Below are 19,819 nucleotides of genomic sequence, written 5' to 3'. Positions count from 1 at the left end.
TATTGACAGTACAGGGCCTGTCAAGATGATGATGTGCTCGCCGCCGGTGCCATCTAGGCATCATCGCCGGGCTTGTTAGCTGCCGGGCTGCTGGCTGGTCGCCGATCGCGAGGTGCTGTCGACTGGGGCGCTGAGTTCGCCAGGCCATCGAGAGGATCGCCGGGCTGTGAAGATAGCGGCCGCTTAGGCATGTAATCATCGGCCATGCCGTGGGCACTGCACTGGCCACTGCCGGGCCGCCGCCACCGCCAAGATATTCGTGCGTCGTGCTCGCACTCAATCACCACTCACGCTTTAATTAATAACCCCTCGTGATTAGCACCGCCTCTTCCAAATTCTTTCTTTCTTTCAAATAATATTTGTAAACTATAACTAACTTGGCAAAACAAGTAGTAGTAAAAAAATATTCAGTTGTAAGTAACTCGCACCCTGATGACTAATAATTAATCCGAATGAATGTGGATGCAGGGTGCTCATATTCGTGCGTCTGATCGCCTTCACGCTGTGGCGCATCTCGCACCGCAACCCGGACGCGCTGTGGCTGTGGGTGACCTCCAACGCGGGCGAGTTCTGGTTCGGCTTCACCTGGCTGCTCGACCAGCTGCCCAAGCTGAACCCCATCACCCGCGTGCCCGACCTGGTGGTGCTCCGGCAGCGGTTCGACCGCGCCGACGGCACCTCCCGCCTCCCCGGGCTCGACATCTTCGTCACCACGGCCGACCCGTTCAAGGAGCCCATCCTCAGCACGGCCAACTCCATCCTCTCCATCCTGGCCGCCGACTACCCCGTGGAGCGCAACACCTGCTGCCTCTCCGACGACTCGAGCATGCTGCTCACCTACGAGGCCATGGCGGAGGCCGCCAAGTTCGCCACCGTCTGGGTGCCCTTCTGCCGGAAGCACGGCATCGAACCGCGCGGGCCCGAGAGCTACTTCGAGCTCAAGAGCCACCCCTACATGGGCCGCGCGCAGGAGGACTTGGTCAACGACCGCCGCCGCGTGCGCAACGAGTACGACGAGTTCAAGGCGCGGATCAACGGGCTGGAGCACGAGATCAAGCAGCGCTCCGACGCGTACAACGCCGCCAGGGGGCTCAAGGACGGCGAGCCCAGGGCCACCTGGATGGCCGACGGATCCCAGTGGGACTCCGACGCGTACAACGCCGCCAGGGGGCTCAAGGACGGCGAGCCCAGGGCCACCTGGATGGCCGACGGATCCCAGTGGGAGGGCACTGTGACACCTCAGGTGTCAGCACATTTAAATACAATCAATGTATCTTAGTTAAAGTTAAAAGAAAAATTTGAGAAATTGATTCAAAGAGAAAGGATCAAATAAAAGACAAATCATACAAAAGAAATTAAAGGAAAAAGAAAAAGGAGTGGAAAGATACTCAAAATTTATTTAAAAAATGTGCACAAAATTTTAGTTGGCTCATGAGAAGTGTTTCAATTGACATGTGCTCAATTGAACTTCAGCCAAAATCAAGTCAAAAACTGAATAAAACTAAAGCCCTTTTGTGCAAAAATGCAAAGTTACCAATAGTTCGAAATGTGAGTTTCAAATGAAAATTTGCATAACACGAAAGTTGTAGATCTTGAAAAGTTATGCAAAAGTGGTATTCAACACTTTTCCATTTGAGCCCTCCAAATGGGAGATAATTTTAGATTACCGAGAGGTCCCTGGAATTTCAGAAATCACAAATACGCCCTTATCTCCATCCCTCTCTTTCCCGGCTGCTCTGTTCGCGCCGCCCGCCGTACGCCGCCGGTGGACTTCGTCCACCGCGCGCCCGCGGCCAAATGGACCCGGGGAAACCTCTCCGCGCCACCTGGCCCGCCCCTTGGCACATCCTCGCGCGCACACGCGTCCCAGGCCGCTCCCGAGCCGCCACGGCACCCCCAGCCATGCGCCGCGCCGCTGCCGCTCCGCCCGCTCGCCGTCGACTCGCCCAGGGCCAAATCGACCGCCCCCAGTCGCTCCATTCCTCACCCAGGAGCTCGTTGGCCTATAAAGACCCACAGAACCCCACAGTCGCGCCCCTTCTTTCCCTTCTTCCTCCTCCCGCCGCTCCGCCATGGCCGCCGAGATCCCGCTCGCGCGGACCGGCTAGCCCAGCCCCACATTGCCCCCTCCGACCACCGCAATAGCTTCGCCACCTCCTAGATACGCTCCCCGCGCGCGGAATCGAACCCAGACCCCCTCCCGACGCCGTTCCCTTTTGCGCCGCCGCCGGCGAGCTCAGGCTCACCGCGGACCGGCCAGCTCCGGGGAAGACCGAGCCCGACAGCTACCCCAGAAGCATCCACGAGCTCACGCGGTGCTCGTGCGTGCCCTGTTCCACTACCCCGAGCCCTCCTTCACCTCCAGCGCCGGCGAACCGAACAACCGACCCGCCATCAACGCCGACGAGCTCGAACCTGTGCTCCAAACGCTCGAACGTCGACCAGGGTAGGTGTTCCTCGATCCTTTCTCCCGCACGCGCCTCCCCGTGGCAGCCCCGGTAAGCCCTGCACCGCAGAACACCACCGGCAAGATGCCACGGCGGAGAAGGCCGGCGAAGGACCCGGTTGTAATTTGTTTTTTTCGTTTAAGGGCGTTTCTGCAAGTTTCCCAGGGTATACCAGTGAACTCCTAAAATGCGAAACAAATCACAGAAAAATCGGAAAAATGCAAACTCAACTGATCTGGAATCCTTGTAACAAAATCTACAAATTTTGTAACATTCACATTTGCAGAAACTCAACCGAATTTAATCTAGGGAAAAGATTAAGAAAACCACCTTATGCTAATACCTAAATTTCAGATTTATTAGAGTTCATTTGCTATATACCATGATTTATGCTTGTTTAATCAACTTAATTCCTCATATATAGTTGTTATGCTCAGAAAAATCCATGTTTATTTCTGGAGTCTCATTTTAGCTCTGTGTTCCTGTCTAAAAATTTTGAGCTGCAGTTACTGAGTTTGGCTTTGTCGAATAATCATGCTTAGCATCTTATGGTTAGGTTTACTATTTTTGTTTTGAGTAATCTACAATGTTTCTGGGCATGATTTTTGGGCATGATCTTGTTTAGAGTATGTTATATCTGTAATAAAAAGTTCAAATGCAATACTGGTCAAATGCACCTTGATAAATTTATGCAAACTCATGCTAAGTTAACTGAATAATTAATTTATCATAGTGAGTTAAATCTTGAAAAATTTTCTGGAGTATGTTTATCTCGTGAATAGTCTCTGGTAAAACTTTTAGAACCAAATCCTCAGTAAAACCTTCTGTATAATTAATCTTTGTAAATGGCTTGCTGTTTTTAATCTTTTTATCACCTCTGCTGTATAAGTGTATAAAATCTGGAAAAATTTCAGTGCTGAGTTTATGCTTTGAAGTTCCTTCCATAAAATTTGTAGCACCAGAACCCATGTTGAACATTCTGTACAAAAAGATGAAGCAACTAGAGTAATCCATTTGCATGAATAGTTATAGTTTTTGCTTTATGGTTAAATGCTGAAATCTATACCATAAGTACTTATTTTGAATCTGAGTTACTTTAGTGTTCATCACTAGCTCTTTAGTAGTTGTGTTGTTAAGGAATAATGAAAGCATGCTATGTGTTGAAATTAAAAATGAAAACCCAAACCCCCACTCATTCATGAATAACCGTAGTTATGTTTGCTACTCTATAAACGATTGCCCATGCAATGAAATGTGAAATCGTCACTAAATTAACTTTCGTGGACTACAACTTTATCGTGAAGGAAAGAAATTGCTATCCATGAATAACTCATAATCTTGCATTGCATATAGAAACGGTTAATCTCGCGGACGGTGACTACGAATTGGTGCCCGCGGACTCTCGTGCGGAGCAGGAGGTTAATCTGAACTGTACTAACTTGTCTCAAGACCTGGGCCAAGCCCCAGAAGCCTTTCTGCCTGACAGTGCCCAAGAAGGCAAGCCCCGGAGCATAATCCCACTATTTTCCGAATTTTCATTCAGCTATCTATCTATTACTGTACTGTAATATTTTGTTTTCTGCATTTAAGTTTTCTAGGCGTTGATCGAAAACCTTAGATGCATGATCCCTAGGAACCTATGTTTGATACCGGATCGTTTTATCGACTAGTTGCCATGCTAAATAGGTACGGTAGAAGTCGAGTGGTTTCCTGCCTCTCGCGAGCAAATAGGAATTGTACTGACTTTAATTCCTGTTAAAATGTAAGGACAACGGGCGGGGTTATGTAGTTGTGATACCCCGCTGGTGTAGTCAAAAAAATGGCTAAGGTCGCGGTGTGTGGCTCATTTCGTTAAGCGTTTGAATGTACTAACCACATACCGAGAAATATGGTAATCGGTAAGCTTAAGTACCTGATTGGACCGGCGAGTGGAACGATCTCGCACCCTCCTGGTAGAAGTAGGGTTTATTTTTATGTCGCGACGTACGGGTGCAGAGTGGTCGGACTCTGTAGTCGGGGAGGGTGTGCCGGATCCACGGACTGGAAAGAAAGGGGAAAAGTAGCGTGGGCGGGAGCGAAGTCGATCCCCATGCGTGTGGTCTAGGTTCCCCTGGCCAGGTTGAAATTCGATTCGGAATCGTCCGCCTCTCACGGCATGAGATTGCTTAATGATTTCGGTCACATAGAGTAACAAGTGGAACATGATGATGATAATACTGCTGGTTGATTAAATGATTGCTCTACCATGTTTGTGTAGAGTTGGATGCAAACTTAGAATGGTTAATCTAACTAGAAGATGGCTAAATAAAATCTGAAATAAGGATCAACACTTAGCGGCATTTTTGGCAAACAAACCCCACCAACCAAAAAGCCTTGCATGTCTAGTTATCGGACTATGTTATATCCGATGACGGGTCAGTCTTGCTGAGTATTAGTATACTCAGCCTTGCTTGTGGCACTGTTTTCAGGTACTAATTTTGAAGATCTGTTTGCAAGTCTTACTTGGCCTTGTACTCTGCCTCCGGGTTGGTCTGTTGAGTGGGATGGTCCTTCAGCTGGTGCTAATCACCCTCCCGCGGAGTGACGCATTCGTACGGGCTTTACCAATGCGTCACAATATCTCGCTAGTTATCTTTACTACTTCATCTGAATATGAGACTTAAATAATTGAGTAGTTGGAACTCTATAGTACTTTACTACCCTAAACATGGTTTGTAATAAAATTTTCTTTCCGCTGCAATCACTCTGAGATGTATGAAATGTTCTGTGTTGTAATCTCTGGGCTCACCTGCGTGTGGGTGTTGTCTGCTGATCCTGGAATAGCGTGGCTTTTATCGAGGCTTCACTCGAGGAACTACCGGTGAGTGCCAAATTGGGTCGGAGTTGCTTAGCAACAAAGATCAGTGCACCCGGGCCCAGTAGTTTTGGGTGGTTCCGCCACAGCTGGTATCAGAGCTCGCAGACAGCCTACCAGAGATGGCAACCTCGGTTTTCAAAACAACAATTTAAAACTTGACTTCAAAACTACTAAAGTTTTTGAAAGAGTTTAGGATCTCCAAGGACAAGTCTAGAACGTAAAGCCCTATGGGATCTTATGGGTATAATCAGGTGGCTTATTTTGTATGGCTAACTTCCAGCACATTACTTTTCAGTATTTAAATTCTGTAATCTAAATTCTGCAACTACATCATCGCCACGAAGGTATGCTTACTCAGTCAGCTGAGGGAGTCTGACCTTCCCGTCGGTGATGCGAGCCGAACGCTGGAGCTCAAGCAGTGGCCTACTTGAGCTGCTGCCCATATACCAACTTCAGTTGAATATATGGGGAGTAATGGTTCGAAATTGGAATTCAATTCCCCGTCAAAGACGGTACTCAGTCAATACGTTGTTTCGATAACGTATGCTTAACGTTGTCCATACGGCGGTAATGGTATGGATGCCGATTCTATAGTGATCGGTAATGTATGGGGACGCTTTCGTGAGTGCTGGCACGAAAGGTTCATTTTATATACTGTCAATCTTCTGCAGGTACGCTAACTCGAAATCGAATTATAGGCTATCTAGCTATATCGAGTAGCTATATAGTGAGAGACGTAATATGTATGCCACCAAAGTCATCGCGTAAGACCAAGGTTACTTGGCAATTTTTCCTTGGTGAGGACGTATAGGTTCTGCATTCATTCTCAAAAAGGTTAGCAAATAAATCTCTGGAGAAATCGCAAGCAAATCAGCAAAAATACTATCCTACGGAGCATCCAGAAAGTCTGCAACCTGGTTTCCACGAATTTTAACCTTCTGTTAAGTCACTCAAATCGACTTGGGGTAGTAAGACTAAATGATGTTTCCTAAGTTATCAAGCTGCTGTAAAAATTTGAAAAAATTTTAAGCCTTCTAGCATGGCCTTTGTATTTTTGGGTCAACCCTGTGTAAAACTGTTAACTCTGAACAGTCTATACAACTGAAATTTTTCGACCTTTATAAGTTGTTCAAACTAAAAATCGTTCAACATGAAAGTTGTATACAACTAAGGGATGAACTTACCATAAAAATTTGAAAAATTTTTGACGTCTGGGTTTAGAGTTATAGTCAAAATACACCCTCTCTGGACACTCAGTTTTCCTGGTTGACGTCACTCTGAATACCTGAGCATATCACCCCCATAGAGTCCGAATTGATCTTAGTGGTGACTAGATGAATTGTTCCTTAATATCAGAGGGATCTTGTGTAAATTTTTGAGAATTTTTGAAGCAAGTTCTCGACAGTTTTGACCATTTCTTCCACGATTCCAGAGTTAGTAGTTCTTGTTACCATCAGCTGATCCATCGGTCTTTTGTTGGACAGATGGAAGAGCTGCTGGTCGTTGACGCGCAGGGGCACGTGCACTCCGCTTGCCTGCACTGGGACGGGTTTCCCCGCCGTCTTTGGGAGCTTTTGAGTGCAGCCGGTTACCTCCAGCCACCGGTTTACGATGGCCACGAGTTTGTGGAGGACGGAGTTCGTCGCTGCAGTGTGACAATGGTGATCCCGCAGCACCCGCTCAACGGGTGGGAGCCGATCGTGACTCAGATGGTCGGTCACTACCTGCTGGACACTTGGGAGCTTACCGCCATGAGGGCGATGACCACCTTTTGCTCTTTGCGCCCTCTGGAGGTGGTTCTGACCGCGTTCGGGTTGTTCCCTGCACCTGACCCGGCAGACCCGCTTTGGCTTGACCGGATGGCACACGTGGACGTGGTCGCTACCCTTGACCCGGTCGGGGCACTTCGGACTACAGCGATGTGCTTGGACGGCCTCTACAGGCTTCACACTTACCAGAGTTACGCCGTCGCTCAGTTGGTGGACCACGCTCAGGCCTTGCACCTGGCGGTCCAGCTGAGAGATGGGCAGCTTCAGGAGGCTAGTACCGAGCTCGAGAGCAGGGCTACTCTTATCGCCCAGCTCCACGGCCAGGTTCACGAGCTTCAGGACACTGTGTCGGATCGTGACGCTACGATCAACTTCCTGGAGGACCAGTTTCGCGACTTGCAGCTTGAGTTGGACGAGGCCCAGGGGCAGCTCCACGCGATACAGCACGCGCAGGATGCCCTTCACGCACCTCCCGACGAGATGCAGGTGGACGAGGAAGACGAGCCCCAGGAGATCGAGGGCTTTTCAGAGATGGACTCCGAGGACCAGGCGCCGCAGCCCGCACCGGTTGAGGTTCACACTCCCGCGGCAAGTGAGGCATCGGTCAACATGTAGACCGAGGCGCTGTTTCTTAGCTTTTGTAGACTCCTCTTAGTGTGGCCTACTTTTGGATCATGGCTACTAGGCTAACTTAGAGTTGAGTAACCCCCTTAGTACTGATGTTAGGAGTGACCAAGTAGAAATGAGAGAACGATGGATGTAATGAACCCCTAATGCTACTAGTGTTAATTATCAGTGATCTGCAAAAAGCTGAAGGCAGCAGCTAGTTCGAATTTTTATCCTCTTTTCCTTTCGTATTTAGCTCCTGAGATGAATACCAAAGTTGTTCCAAATTTCATCGGGAACCTGCTCGCAAAATTTCAGCCCAAACGGATCAGTATTGCAGGAGAAAATCGCAAATTACAGAAGCTCTGTTTTCTGTGAAGCAGAAAAACCAGAGGAGGAGTAAATGAATTTTTCGACTACCCTACTCTGGAAATCTGACTTTGTGATGACTACCAAAGTTGTAGATCATGAAATTTCCTATCTCTTGTAAAAATTTCAAGTCCATATCATGTACCGAACTCCAGTTATGAGCATTTTCGTATCACTGGTTTTGCTGCACAACCTGATTAAGCAAATTCCAGTACTTCCATGTCATTTTGAGTTGTATATTCCATTTGAAATAATGATAATGATGAGCCTAATGCAAAAATACTCACATTTCAGATGGTTGGATCAACTCGAGGCACCCCTAGTGGTTTTGGAGCCGGAGGGAATGGCGATCCACCTCCACCTCCTCCACCAGTGGGTATTGCTGAGGTTCTTGCTGCCCAGACAGAGATTTTGCGGCAGTTGGTTCAAGCTCAGCAACAACCGCGGGGTGGGCATCATGCTCATCACGCACAAGAAGCGAGCTACCAAGATTTCCTCAGTACTCAGCCTCCGCTGTTCAATAAAGCGGATGAGCCTCTGGACGCTGACGCTTGGATTCGCACGATCGAGTCCAAGTTTTCTCTATTGACTACTCCTTGTTCCGAGGCGAACAAGACTCGCTACGCCGCGCAGCAACTTCGCGGATCAGCCCGTATGTGGTGGGATCATTACCACGGGATGCTACCGGCTGATCATGTGGTGAATTGGAATGAGTTCAAATTGGCTTTTCGAGCTCACCATATTCCAGCTGGACTTCTTGACCGTAAGCTCAACGAGTTCTTGGCCTTGACTCAGGGCACTCGTACTGTGGTGCAGTATGCCCAAGTATTCCATCAATTGTGTCAATATGCTGGACACCACGCGGATACCGACGCTAAGAAGCGTGAACGCTTCCGTCGAGGCCTTAGCACCAAGTTACAAGAAAGGCTAAATCTTGTCCGTGCAGACTCCTTCAATGAATTGGTGAATATGGCTATATCTCAGGAAGATCTTATTTCTGCACACCGCGCTGAAAAGAAGCGCAAGGCACCTGCTGGACCCTCGAGTGCCTCTGCACCGAGGTATCGTATTGTGCAAAATAGCCCACCCGCACTCTCTCAGAAGGCCCCTCAGCCAGGGCGTTGGATTATTCGACCTCCCCAACAGCAGCAGCAGACTCGATTCGGGTTTCCTCAGCAAGCTCGATTTGCACCTCCGCAGCAGCAGAACGGCCCTAGGCCGCATACACAGCCAGCCGCTCGCCCTGATAATAATAACCGCTGCTTCAGATGCGGGAGTCCTGATCACTTTACCAAGATGTGCCCCCAGGCGGGACAATCTCAAGGGCAGGCTCCTCGCAGAAATGATCAGAACAAGGGCAAGAGGCAAACCATTCAAGTCAGGCAGGGCCGACTTAACTTCACCAACCTTGCTGAACTACCCGAGGGAGCACCAATCATGTCGGGTACATTCTCTATAAACCATCAACCCGCAGTTATCTTATTCGATTCTGGTGCATCTCATAGCTTCATTAGTTCTAAATTCGGGGCAAGTGTTGGGTTAGATTTTTGCCACACGAAAGGATCATTCATGATATCTACTCCGGGTGGTAAAGTTGCATCAAACCAAATCGTTAATAATGCGCCACTTAGTTTGGGTAGTAAAACTGTTCCTACTACTTTAATCTTGTTGCCACTAGAAGGCATGGACATTATTCTGGGAATGGATTGGATGAAAAGACATGGGGTAATGTTAGACATCTCTTCCCGAGCCGTTGAAATAAATTCTCCAACCCATGGTCATTCGGTTTTATATTTACCTCATCACCAATGCAACAACTCTTGTGCCTATGCCATGAAAGATATTCGTCTTGAAGATATTCCGGTAGTCCATGAATATGCAGATGTATTTCCAAACGATTTACCTGGTATGCCGCCAGACCGGGATATCGAATTTATCATTGAACTTCAGCCTGGTACAGCCCCTATTTCAAAAAGGCCGTATCGAATGCCGCCTAAAGAATTAGCCGAACTAAAAATCCAGCTGCAAGAACTTCTGGACAAGGGTTTTATTCGCCCAAGTGCTTCACCTTGGGGTTGCCCAGCACTGTTCGTAAAGAAGAAGGATGACAGCCTGAGGTTGTGTGTTGACTACCGGCCTCTCAATGCGGTGACCATCAAAAATAAATATCCACTTCCCCGCATTGATGTACTGTTTGATCAATTGGCTGGAGCAAAGATTTTCTCCAAGATTGATCTTCGTTCGGGTTATCATCAAATTAAAATCCGGCCTTGCGATATTCCCAAGACCGCCTTCTCAACCCGATATGGTCTTTATGAATATTTGGTTATGTCTTTCGGTCTCACCAATGCTCCGGCTTATTTTATGTATCTCATGAACTCGGTATTTATGCCGGAACTTGACAAGTTTGTCGTGGTCTTTATTGACGACATTCTGATCTATTCCAAAGATGAAGCAGAACATGAGCAACATCTGCGCATTGTTCTTCAACGTCTCAGAGATCATAAGCTGTACGCAAAATTCTCCAAGTGTGAATTCTGGCTGGACACAGTCAAATTTCTGGGTCACACTATATCCAGTGAAGGCATTTCAGTTGATCCCAGCAAAGTACAAGAAGTGATGGACTGGAAGCCTCCTACTTCAGTTCATCAGATCCGCAGTTTTCTCGGCTTGGCAGGGTATTACCGCAGATTTATTCCGGACTTCTCCAGAATTGCTAAGCCCATGACAGAACTACTAAGAAAAGATGTCAAGTTTAAATGGAACACAAAGTGTGATGAAGCATTCCATACATTGAGGGCACATCTAACCACTGCACCAGTCTTGGCTCAACCTGACAACAATAAACCATACGATGTTTATTGTGATGCTTCAGGCACTGGTCTTGGTTGTGTTCTAATGCAAGACAATCGGGTGATAGCTTATGCTTCCCGAGCTCTTCGGCCACACGAGCTAAATTATCCCACTCATGATCTGGAACTAGCCGCCGTTATTCATGCTCTCAAGCTTTGGAGACATTATCTTATGGGCACCCATTGCAATATCTATACCGACCATAAGAGTCTCAAATACATTTTCACTCAAAGTGAGCTGAATATGAGGCAACGAAGATGGCTGGAATTAATCAAAGATTATGATCTGGAGGTTCATTATCACCCGGGCAAGGCTAATGTGGTAGCCGATGCGCTCAGTCGCAAGGTTCACTGCAATTGCCTTGCAATGGAGTCATATAATGACACATTGTGTGCTGAAATGCAAAGGCTGAAATTAGAAATTATTCCTCAGGGCTCTTTGAATCATATTTCGGTGGAACCGACACTCTATGACCAGGTCATCATGGCGCAGTTACACGACAAAAGTGTTGGTATCATCAAGCAGCAAGTAGTAGAAGGTGAAAATAAATATAAGTGTTTCCGAGTGGACCATAAAGGAATTTTGTGGTTCGAGGATCGCCTAGTCGTTCCCAAGAATCCTAATCTGCGGAAACAAATCCTAGACGAAGCACATCTCTCTAAATTTTCTATTCATCCGGGTAGCACCAAGATGTACCAAGATCTCAGACAAAATTTTTGGTGGACTCGCATGAAGAGAGAGATTGCCAAATATGTCGCAGAATGTGACACCTGTCAGAGAGTGAAGGCTAGTCACTTGAAAGTTGCTGGAACTCTCCAACCTCTACCAATTCCATCCTGGAAATGGGAAGATATCAGCATGGATTTCATTGTGGGCTTACCAAATACTTCTCAGCACCATGATTCCATTTGGGTCATTGTTGATAGGCTCACAAAGACTGCTCATTTTATTCCAGTGCATACTGAATATAGAGCCAAGAAATATGCTGAGATCTATATGGATCGGATTATCTGCCTACACGGTATACCCAAAACAATTGTATCGGATCGTGGTCCTCAGTTTGTGGCAAGGTTTTGGGAGCAACTCCAAGAGGCTCTCGGGACTAAATTAATTCGAAGCTCAGCTTACCATCCACAGACTGACGGACAGACCGAAAGGGTTAATCAAATTCTTGAAGATATGCTTCGAGCATGTGTCATCCATTATGACAAGAACTGGGACAAATGTTTATCCTTGGCGGAGTTTTCCTATAACAACAGCTATCAGGCCAGTCTGAAGATGGCACCCTTCGAGGCCTTGTACGGTCGACGGTGTCGAACCCCTTTGAGTTGGTCCCAGACTGGAGAGCGTCAAATCTTTGGACCTGAATTAGTGGTCGAGGCTGAAGAGAAAGTAAAAATAGTACAAGCAAATCTCCGAGCAGCCCAGTCTCGGCAAAAGAGTTATTTCGATAAAAGAAGGGATCCTTTGAAGTTCATGGTTGGTAATCACGTCTATTTACGAGTATCCCCAACTCGAGGCGTTCAACGTTTCGGAGTCAGGGGTAAGCTCACACCTCGCTATGTCAGGCCATATGAAATCATTGAAGAATGTGGACCCGTGGCTTATCGTTTGCGACTTCCTGCACGACTTGCCGCCATCCATGATGTTTTCCACATATCCCAACTCAAGAAATGTGTTCGAGTTCCTACGGAAATCATTGATCAACAGGAAATTTTCGTGGAGCCCGATCTCTCATATACCGAATATCCACTCAAAATTCTGGATCAAAAAGAGAGAGGTACTCGTCGAAAGGTGGTAAAAATGTATAAAATTCAGTGGTCTCATCACACTGAAGAAGAAGCCACCTGGGAGACGGAGGATTATCTTAATCAACATTATCCGGGTTTCCTTAGCTCCACCTCAGGTATATCATTTTCCCATCTCAGTTCAATCATCCAATCTCGGGACGAGATTCCTTTTAAGGGGGGTAGGTTGTGACACCTCAGGTGTCAGCACATTTAAATACAATCAATGTATCTTAGTTAAAGTTAAAAGAAAAATTTGAGAAATTGATTCAAAGAGAAAGGATCAAATAAAAGACAAATCATACAAAAGAAATTAAAGGAAAAAGAAAAAGGAGTGGAAAGATACTCAAAATTTATTTCAAAAATGTGCACAAAATTTTAGTTGGCTCATGAGAAGTGTTTCAATTGACATGTGCTCAATTGAACTTCAGCCAAAATCAAGTCAAAAACTGAATAAAACTAAAGCCCTTTTGTGCAAAAATGCAAAGTTACCAATAGTTCGAAATGTGAGTTTCAAATGAAAATTTGCATAACACGAAAGTTGTAGATCTTGAAAAGTTATGCAAAAGTGGTATTCAACACTTTTCCATTTGAGCCCTCCAAATGGGAGATAATTTTAGATTACCGAGAGGTCCCTGGAATTTCAGAAATCACAAATACGCCCTTATCTCCATCCCTCTCTTTCCCGGCTGCTCTGTTCGCGCCGCCCGCCGTACGCCGCCGGTGGACTTCGTCCACCGCGCGCCCGCGGCCAAATGGACCCGGGGAAACCTCTCCGCGCCACCTGGCCTGCCCCTTGGCACATCCTCGCGCGCACACGCGTCCCAGGCCGCTCCCGAGCCGCCACGACACCCCCAGCCATGCGCCGCGCCGCTGCCGCTCCGCCCGCTCGCCGTCGACTCGCCCAGGGCCAAATCGACCGCCCCCAGTCGCTCCATTCCTCACCCAGGAGCTCGTTGGCCTATAAAGACCCACAGAACCCCACAGTCGCGCCCCTTCTTTCCCTTCTTCCTCCTCCCGCCGCTCCGCCATGGCCGCCGAGATCCCGCTCGCGCGGACCGGCTAGCCCAGCCCCACATTGCCCCCTCCGACCACCGCAATAGCTTCGCCACCTCCTAGATACGCTCCCCGCGCGCGGAATCGAACCCAGACCCCCTCCCGACGCCGTTCCCTTTTGCGCCGCCGCCGGCGAGCTCAGGCTCACCGCGGACCGGCCAGCTCCGGGGAAGACCGAGCCCGACAGCTACCCCAGAAGCATCCACGAGCTCACGCGGTGCTCGTGCGTGCCCTGTTCCACTACCCCGAGCCCTCCTTCACCTCCAGCGCCGGCGAACCGAACAACCGACCCGCCATCAACGCCGACGAGCTCGAACCTGTGCTCCAAACGCTCGAACGTCGACCAGGGTAGGTGTTCCTCGATCCTTTCTCCCCCACGCGCCTCCCCGTGGCAGCCCCGGTAAGCCCTGAACCGCAGAACACCACCGGCAAGATGCCACGGCGGAGAACGCCGGCGAAGGACCCGGTTGTAATTTGTTTTTTTCGTTTAAGGGCGTTTCTGCAAGTTTCCCAGGGTATACCAGTGAACTCCTAAAATGCGAAACAAATCACAGAAAAATCGGAAAAATGCAAACTCAACTGATCTGGAATCCTTGTAACAAAATCTACAAATTTTGTAACATTCACATTTGCAGAAACTCAACCGAATTTAATCTAGGGAAAAGATTAAGAAAACCACCTTATGCATGTTAATGAAGTTCTGCTCATCAAATGACCTTGATTTTTGGATATGTTATCACTAATAGGATGTTAAGGTCACAGTAAAAAGATGACACCAAACCAAAACAGTTATCATGTTAGAACAATCAAGATTCTCTAATCTGTGGTTAGCTTTCTCGATTTAATTCTGGAAAATATACACATAAACTTGCTCTGAAATTTTTACTGCGTGCATGTAAAACGAAAACACTGATAATACCTAAATTTCAGATTTATTAGAGTTCATTTGCTATATACCATGATTTATGCTTGTTTAATCAACTTAATTCCTCATATATAGTTGTTATGCTCAGAAAAATCCATGTTTATTTCTGGAGTCTCATTTTAGCTCTGTGTTCCTGTCTAAAAATTTTGAGCTGCAGTTACTGAGTTTGGCTTTGTCGAATAATCATGCTTAGCATCTTATGGTTAGGTTTACTATTTTTGTTTTGAGTAATCTACAATGTTTCTGGGCATGATTTTTGGGCATGATCTTGTTTAGAGTATGTTATATCTGTAATAAAAAGTTCAAATGCAATACTGGTCAAATGCACCTTGATAAATTTATGCAAACTCATGCTAAGTTAACTGAATAATTAATTTATCATAGTGAGTTAAATCTTGAAAAATTTTCTGGAGTATGTTTATCTCGTGAATAGTCTCTGGTAAAAATTTTAGAACCAAATCCTCAGTAAAACCTTCTGTAGAATTAATCTTTGTAAATGGCTTGCTGTTTTTAATCTTTTTATCACCTCTGCTGTATAAGTGTATAAAATCTGGAAAAATTTCAGTGCTGAGTTTATGCTTTGAAGTTCCTTCCATAAAATTTGTAGCACCAGAACCCATGTTGAACATTCTGTACAAAAAGATGAAGCAACTAGAGTAATCCATTTGCATGAATAGTTATAGTTTTTGCTTTATGGTTAAATGCTGAAATCTATACCATAAGTACTTATTTTGAATCTGAGTTACTTTAGTGTTCATCACTAGCTCTTTAGTAGTTGTGTTGTTAAGGAATAATGAAAGCATGCTATGTGTTGAAATTAAAAATGAAAACCCAAACCCCCACTCATTCATGAATAACCGTAGTTATGTTTGCTACTCTATAAACGATTGCCCATGCAATGAAATGTGAAATCGTCACTAAATTAACTTTCGTGGACTACAACTTTATCGTGAAGGAAAGAAATTGCTATCCATGAATAACTCATAATCTTGCATTGCATATAGAAACGGTTAATCTCGCGGACGGTGACTACGAATTGGTGCCCGCGGACTCTCGTGCGGAGCAGGAGGTTAATCTGAACTGTACTAACTTGTCTCAAGACCTGGGCCAAGCCCCAGAAGCCTTTCTGCCTGACAGTGCCCAAGAAGGCAAGCCCCGGAGCATAATCCCACTATTTTCCGAATTTTCATTCAGCTATCTATCTATTACTGTACTGTAATATTTTGTTTTCTGCATTTAAGTTTTCTAGGCGTTGATCGAAAACCTTAGATGCATGATCCCTAGGAACCTATGTTTGATACCGGATCGTTTTATCGACTAGTTGCCATGCTAAATAGGTACGGTAGAAGTCGAGTGGTTTCCTGCCTCTCGCGAGCAAATAGGAATTGTACTGACTTTAATTCCTGTTAAAATGTAAGGACAACGGGCGGGGTTATGTAGTTGTGATACCCCGCTGGTGTAGTCAAAAAAATGGCTAAGGTCGCGGTGTGTGGCTCATTTCGTTAAGCGTTTGAATGTACTAACCACATACCGAGAAATATGGTAATCGGTAAGCTTAAGTACCTGATTGGACCGGCGAGTGGAACGATCTCGCACCCTCCTGGTAGAAGTAGGGTTTATTTTTATGTCGCGACGTACGGGTGCAGAGTGGTCGGACTCTGTAGTCGGGGAGGGTGTGCCGGATCCACGGACTGGAAAGAAAGGGGAAAAGTAGCGTGGGCGGGAGCGAAATCGATCCCCATGCGTGTGGTCTAGGTTCCCCTGGCCAGGTTGAAATTCGATTCGGAATCGTCCGCCTCTCACGGCATGAGATTGCTTAATGATTTCGGTCACATAGAGTAACAAGTGGAACATGATGATGATAATACTGCTGGTTGATTAAATGATTGCTCTACCATGTTTGTGTAGAGTTGGATGCAAACTTAGAATGGTTAATCTAACTAGAAGATGGCTAAATAAAATCTGAAATAAGGATCAACACTTAGCGGCATTTTTGGCAAACAAACCCCACCAACCAAAAAGCCTTGCATGTCTAGTTATCGGACTATGTTATATCCGATGACGGGTCAGTCTTGCTGAGTATTAGTATACTCAGCCTTGCTTGTGGCACTGTTTTCAGGTACTAATTTTGAAGATCTGTTTGCAAGTCTTACTTGGCCTTGTACTCTGCCTCCGGGTTGGTCTGTTGAGTGGGATGGTCCTTCAGCTGGTGCTAATCACCCTCCCGCGGAGTGACGCATTCGTACGGGCTTTACCAATGCATCACAATATCTCGCTAGTTATCTTTACTACTTCATCTGAATATGAGACTTAAATAATTGAGTAGTTGGAACTCTATAGTACTTTACTACCCTAAACATGGTTTGTAATAAAATTTTCTTTCCGCTGCAATCACTCTGAGATGTATGAAATGTTCTGTGTTGTAATCTCTGGGCTCACCTGCGTGTGGGTGTTGTCTGCTGATCCTGGAATAGCGTGGCTTTTATCGAGGCTTCACTCGAGGAACTACCGGTGAGTGCCAAATTGGGTCGGAGTTGCTTAGCAACAAAGATCAGTGCACCCGGGCCCAGTAGTTTTGGGTGGTTCCGCCACAGGCACCGTACTGGTGAGTTTTCTTCAGTATTGCTCGCTCTTGTTACTATTCCATTCATACACATTTTTGGTTCGCTGACCAATATCTTGAGCACATGTGCTAACCAATATCTGCTCCTAGGCACCTAGGAGATACTTACTGGTGTACTCCTAGGATCACGAGCTGTCCATACTCACTCTGTTCACTAGGCTGGAGCTGGAGCTGGTGGTTGGAGTGGTGTGAGAGAAAAATACCGTTAGCTGAAGGCTGCTGGAGCTGCCGAACAGAGTGACTGAGATAATTCAATATCTCGTAGGTGTGTAGGTACAGCACCTCCCTTAAGTGTCATTTTAACATTCGAAAAAAGTTCCAATATAAGAAGTATATTTATTTATACTGGGACAACGGAGGTAGTACCGCAGAGCACACAACCGATCCAAAGTCCATGGGGCACAGGGGCGGATCCAACGTGGGGGCAAGGGGGCTCAAGCCCCCCTACCCCCATGAACTCCATGGAAATTAGAGGAGGAGGGAGAAGGGAGAAGAAGAGAAAAGAAAGGAGAGAAGAAGAAGGGGGAGGAAGAAGAGGAGGAAGCAGCCCCTCTGCCGGTGATTCCAGCCTCCGCCACTGATGGGGCACGTTCGAATCTCATTTTAAAGGACTGTGGGTTGGCCTTAGTCAGCGCCATTGCCGTCGCGCTGGCCGGCTGGCTCGGTACCGTTCTCGTGCGGTGGTGCTGTGGCCGCCCCTCCGGCCTCGCCGCCGGCCAACGCGGCGGCAACCTCCATCTGCACCTCCACCCGCACAGCAACCGGCGTAACGATCACAACAAGGACCACATGTGCGTGCCAAGGTATTTCGATCCCTCATCAGAATGCTAGTGCATCTTGTACTACTGGGGCAGCGGCAGGCAGCCATCGCTCGTCGTCTCGCCGCGTCGCGATGGCCGGCGACAGCGACGCGTCGTCCTCGGCCGGCCCCCGCTCCCACCGCCGTCTCCGCAGCACCTGGGGGCTCCCGCTCCAACAACAACCCCGTGGCGGGTCCGCATGATGACGACGATGTCCGGTGCGTGTGCGTCCATCCCATCCCGACGATGCCTGCTCTGCTCGTGTGTTTTTGCTTGATTGCTCTGCTTCTGATGATGGCTCTGCTCATACAAATTTGAAGTCAATTACCTAAATAAAAAGAAAAAAACATGTTAATCGAAATAAGAAAGAAAGATTCAATTGTTCATTATAACAATCATAAGGCCCATGGCCCATAGGCCATTTTTGGTTAAATTCATCGATCAAAATCCTTGCAAATATATTTTGTGACACAATAAATTTAATGTAAAACAAGATAACTTAATACCCGATCATTACAACGAGATAAGTAAGCCATTTTTGTTTAAATTCATTGATCAAAATCCCTGCAAATAGATTTTGTGACATAATAAATTTAATTTGAACCAATATGACTTAAATGCTCGCTTGTTTGCTTGCTGCCTGCGTATCTTGTCTAGTTATATACTACCTCCATATCTTTTTATATGATGTTTCAGACCAAATAATTGTACTAAAATAAACTAAAATTTTATGTCCTAACGACATGTAAAAAGATATGGAGGGAGTATGCAAGTATGTGAAGGATCGGACAGATACATAGCCCCTCAATTATATTGTTTATTACTGGCCGGAGCATGCTATCATCATGCGCGTTCCAATCCCACCCATCCTGCTGCTTTTATTTGCTGCACTATCAGTGGCGGAGGCTGGAATCACCGGCAGGGGGAGCTGTTTCCTCCTCTTCTTCCTCCCGCCCCCTCTTTCTTCTTCTTCTCTCCCTTCTTTTCTCTTCTTCACCCTCCTCCTCTCCTCTAATTTCCATGGAGTTCATGGGGTAGGGGGGGGCTTGAGCCCCCCTTGCCCCCACGCTGGATCCGCCCATGTGCACTATTACTTGCGATACATTGATTACTAATGTATGCGACGCTACTGACTGAACTGAACAGGGCGCCGCCGCCATCGGCAGCAACAAATGACAACCTCGACTTGGATTTCCTGGAGCATTATCAGTCAGATCAGAACGACCTCGCCGTGAATTTTCTGCTTGACGACGACTACGTCCCCTTGTATCGCAACAAGTGAGTTGTTAGTTGCTCTTCATGCCTGCCTGTTTCAATTCATTGCCTCATTAAATTAAGCATAGCGAAGCGATCGAGAGCTAGCACATATGTTACATCTCACTGGAATATATAATTAGATGAAGGATCAACATATTACATATATAATGCATTGAAAATCATTTTGTGCTGATGGCTGTCCTTTCCTGTTGGATACATGATATGATGCAGGACGAACGTTATCCCTGAGGCGGTGGACCAAATGCCGATACGTTTGGAAATAACGGAAACTGACAACAACACCATGTAGGCGGGAGGGAGGACGGAGCGGCGCCGGTGAAGGGCGCGGGAGGGCGGCCGACAGCAAAGCGAAAAATCCACATATACACAGTGGCGGAGGCTGGAATCACCGGCAGGGGGGCTGCTTCCTCCTCTTCTTCCTCCCCCCCCCTTTCTTCTTCTTCTCTCCC

General features: G+C 46.8%; 1 protein-coding gene across 1 annotated transcript; it reads left to right on the top strand.

Moving 5' to 3' along the window:
* Positions 1-204: 204 nt before the first annotated feature.
* Positions 205-19,374, top strand: LOC120689425 (probable mixed-linked glucan synthase 6). Its single transcript, XM_039971702.1, has 3 exons — positions 205-311; positions 469-1,245; positions 19,239-19,374. The coding sequence occupies exons 1-3, from the start codon at positions 205-207 to the stop codon at positions 19,372-19,374; spliced, it is 1,020 nt and encodes a 339-aa protein (XP_039827636.1).
* The last annotated feature ends 445 nt before the right edge of the window (positions 19,375-19,819 follow it).

The sequence above is a fragment of the Panicum virgatum genome, chromosome 9N, assembly GCF_016808335.1.
Source record: "Panicum virgatum strain AP13 chromosome 9N, P.virgatum_v5, whole genome shotgun sequence".
In the NCBI taxonomy this organism is placed as follows: domain Eukaryota; kingdom Viridiplantae; phylum Streptophyta; class Magnoliopsida; order Poales; family Poaceae; genus Panicum; species Panicum virgatum.
Note: the sequence above shows the minus strand (reverse complement) of the source record. Positions and strands in the feature narration are given on the sequence as shown.

What these genes read in the sequence shown, in the direction of transcription:
- LOC120689425 (XM_039971702.1), top strand. Translation starts at nt 205, where the DNA reads ATGCCGTGGGCACTGCACTGGCCACTGCCGGGCCGCCGCCACCGCCAA. An exon ending in GCTTTAATTAATAACCCCTC is followed by an intron (nt 312 to 468) that starts GTGATTAGCACC and finishes ATGTGGATGCAG; the next exon opens with GGTGCTCATATTCGTGCGTC. An exon ending in GGCACTGTGACACCTCAGGT is followed by an intron (nt 1,246 to 19,238) that starts GTCAGCACATTT and finishes TGAACTGAACAG; the next exon opens with GGCGCCGCCGCCATCGGCAG.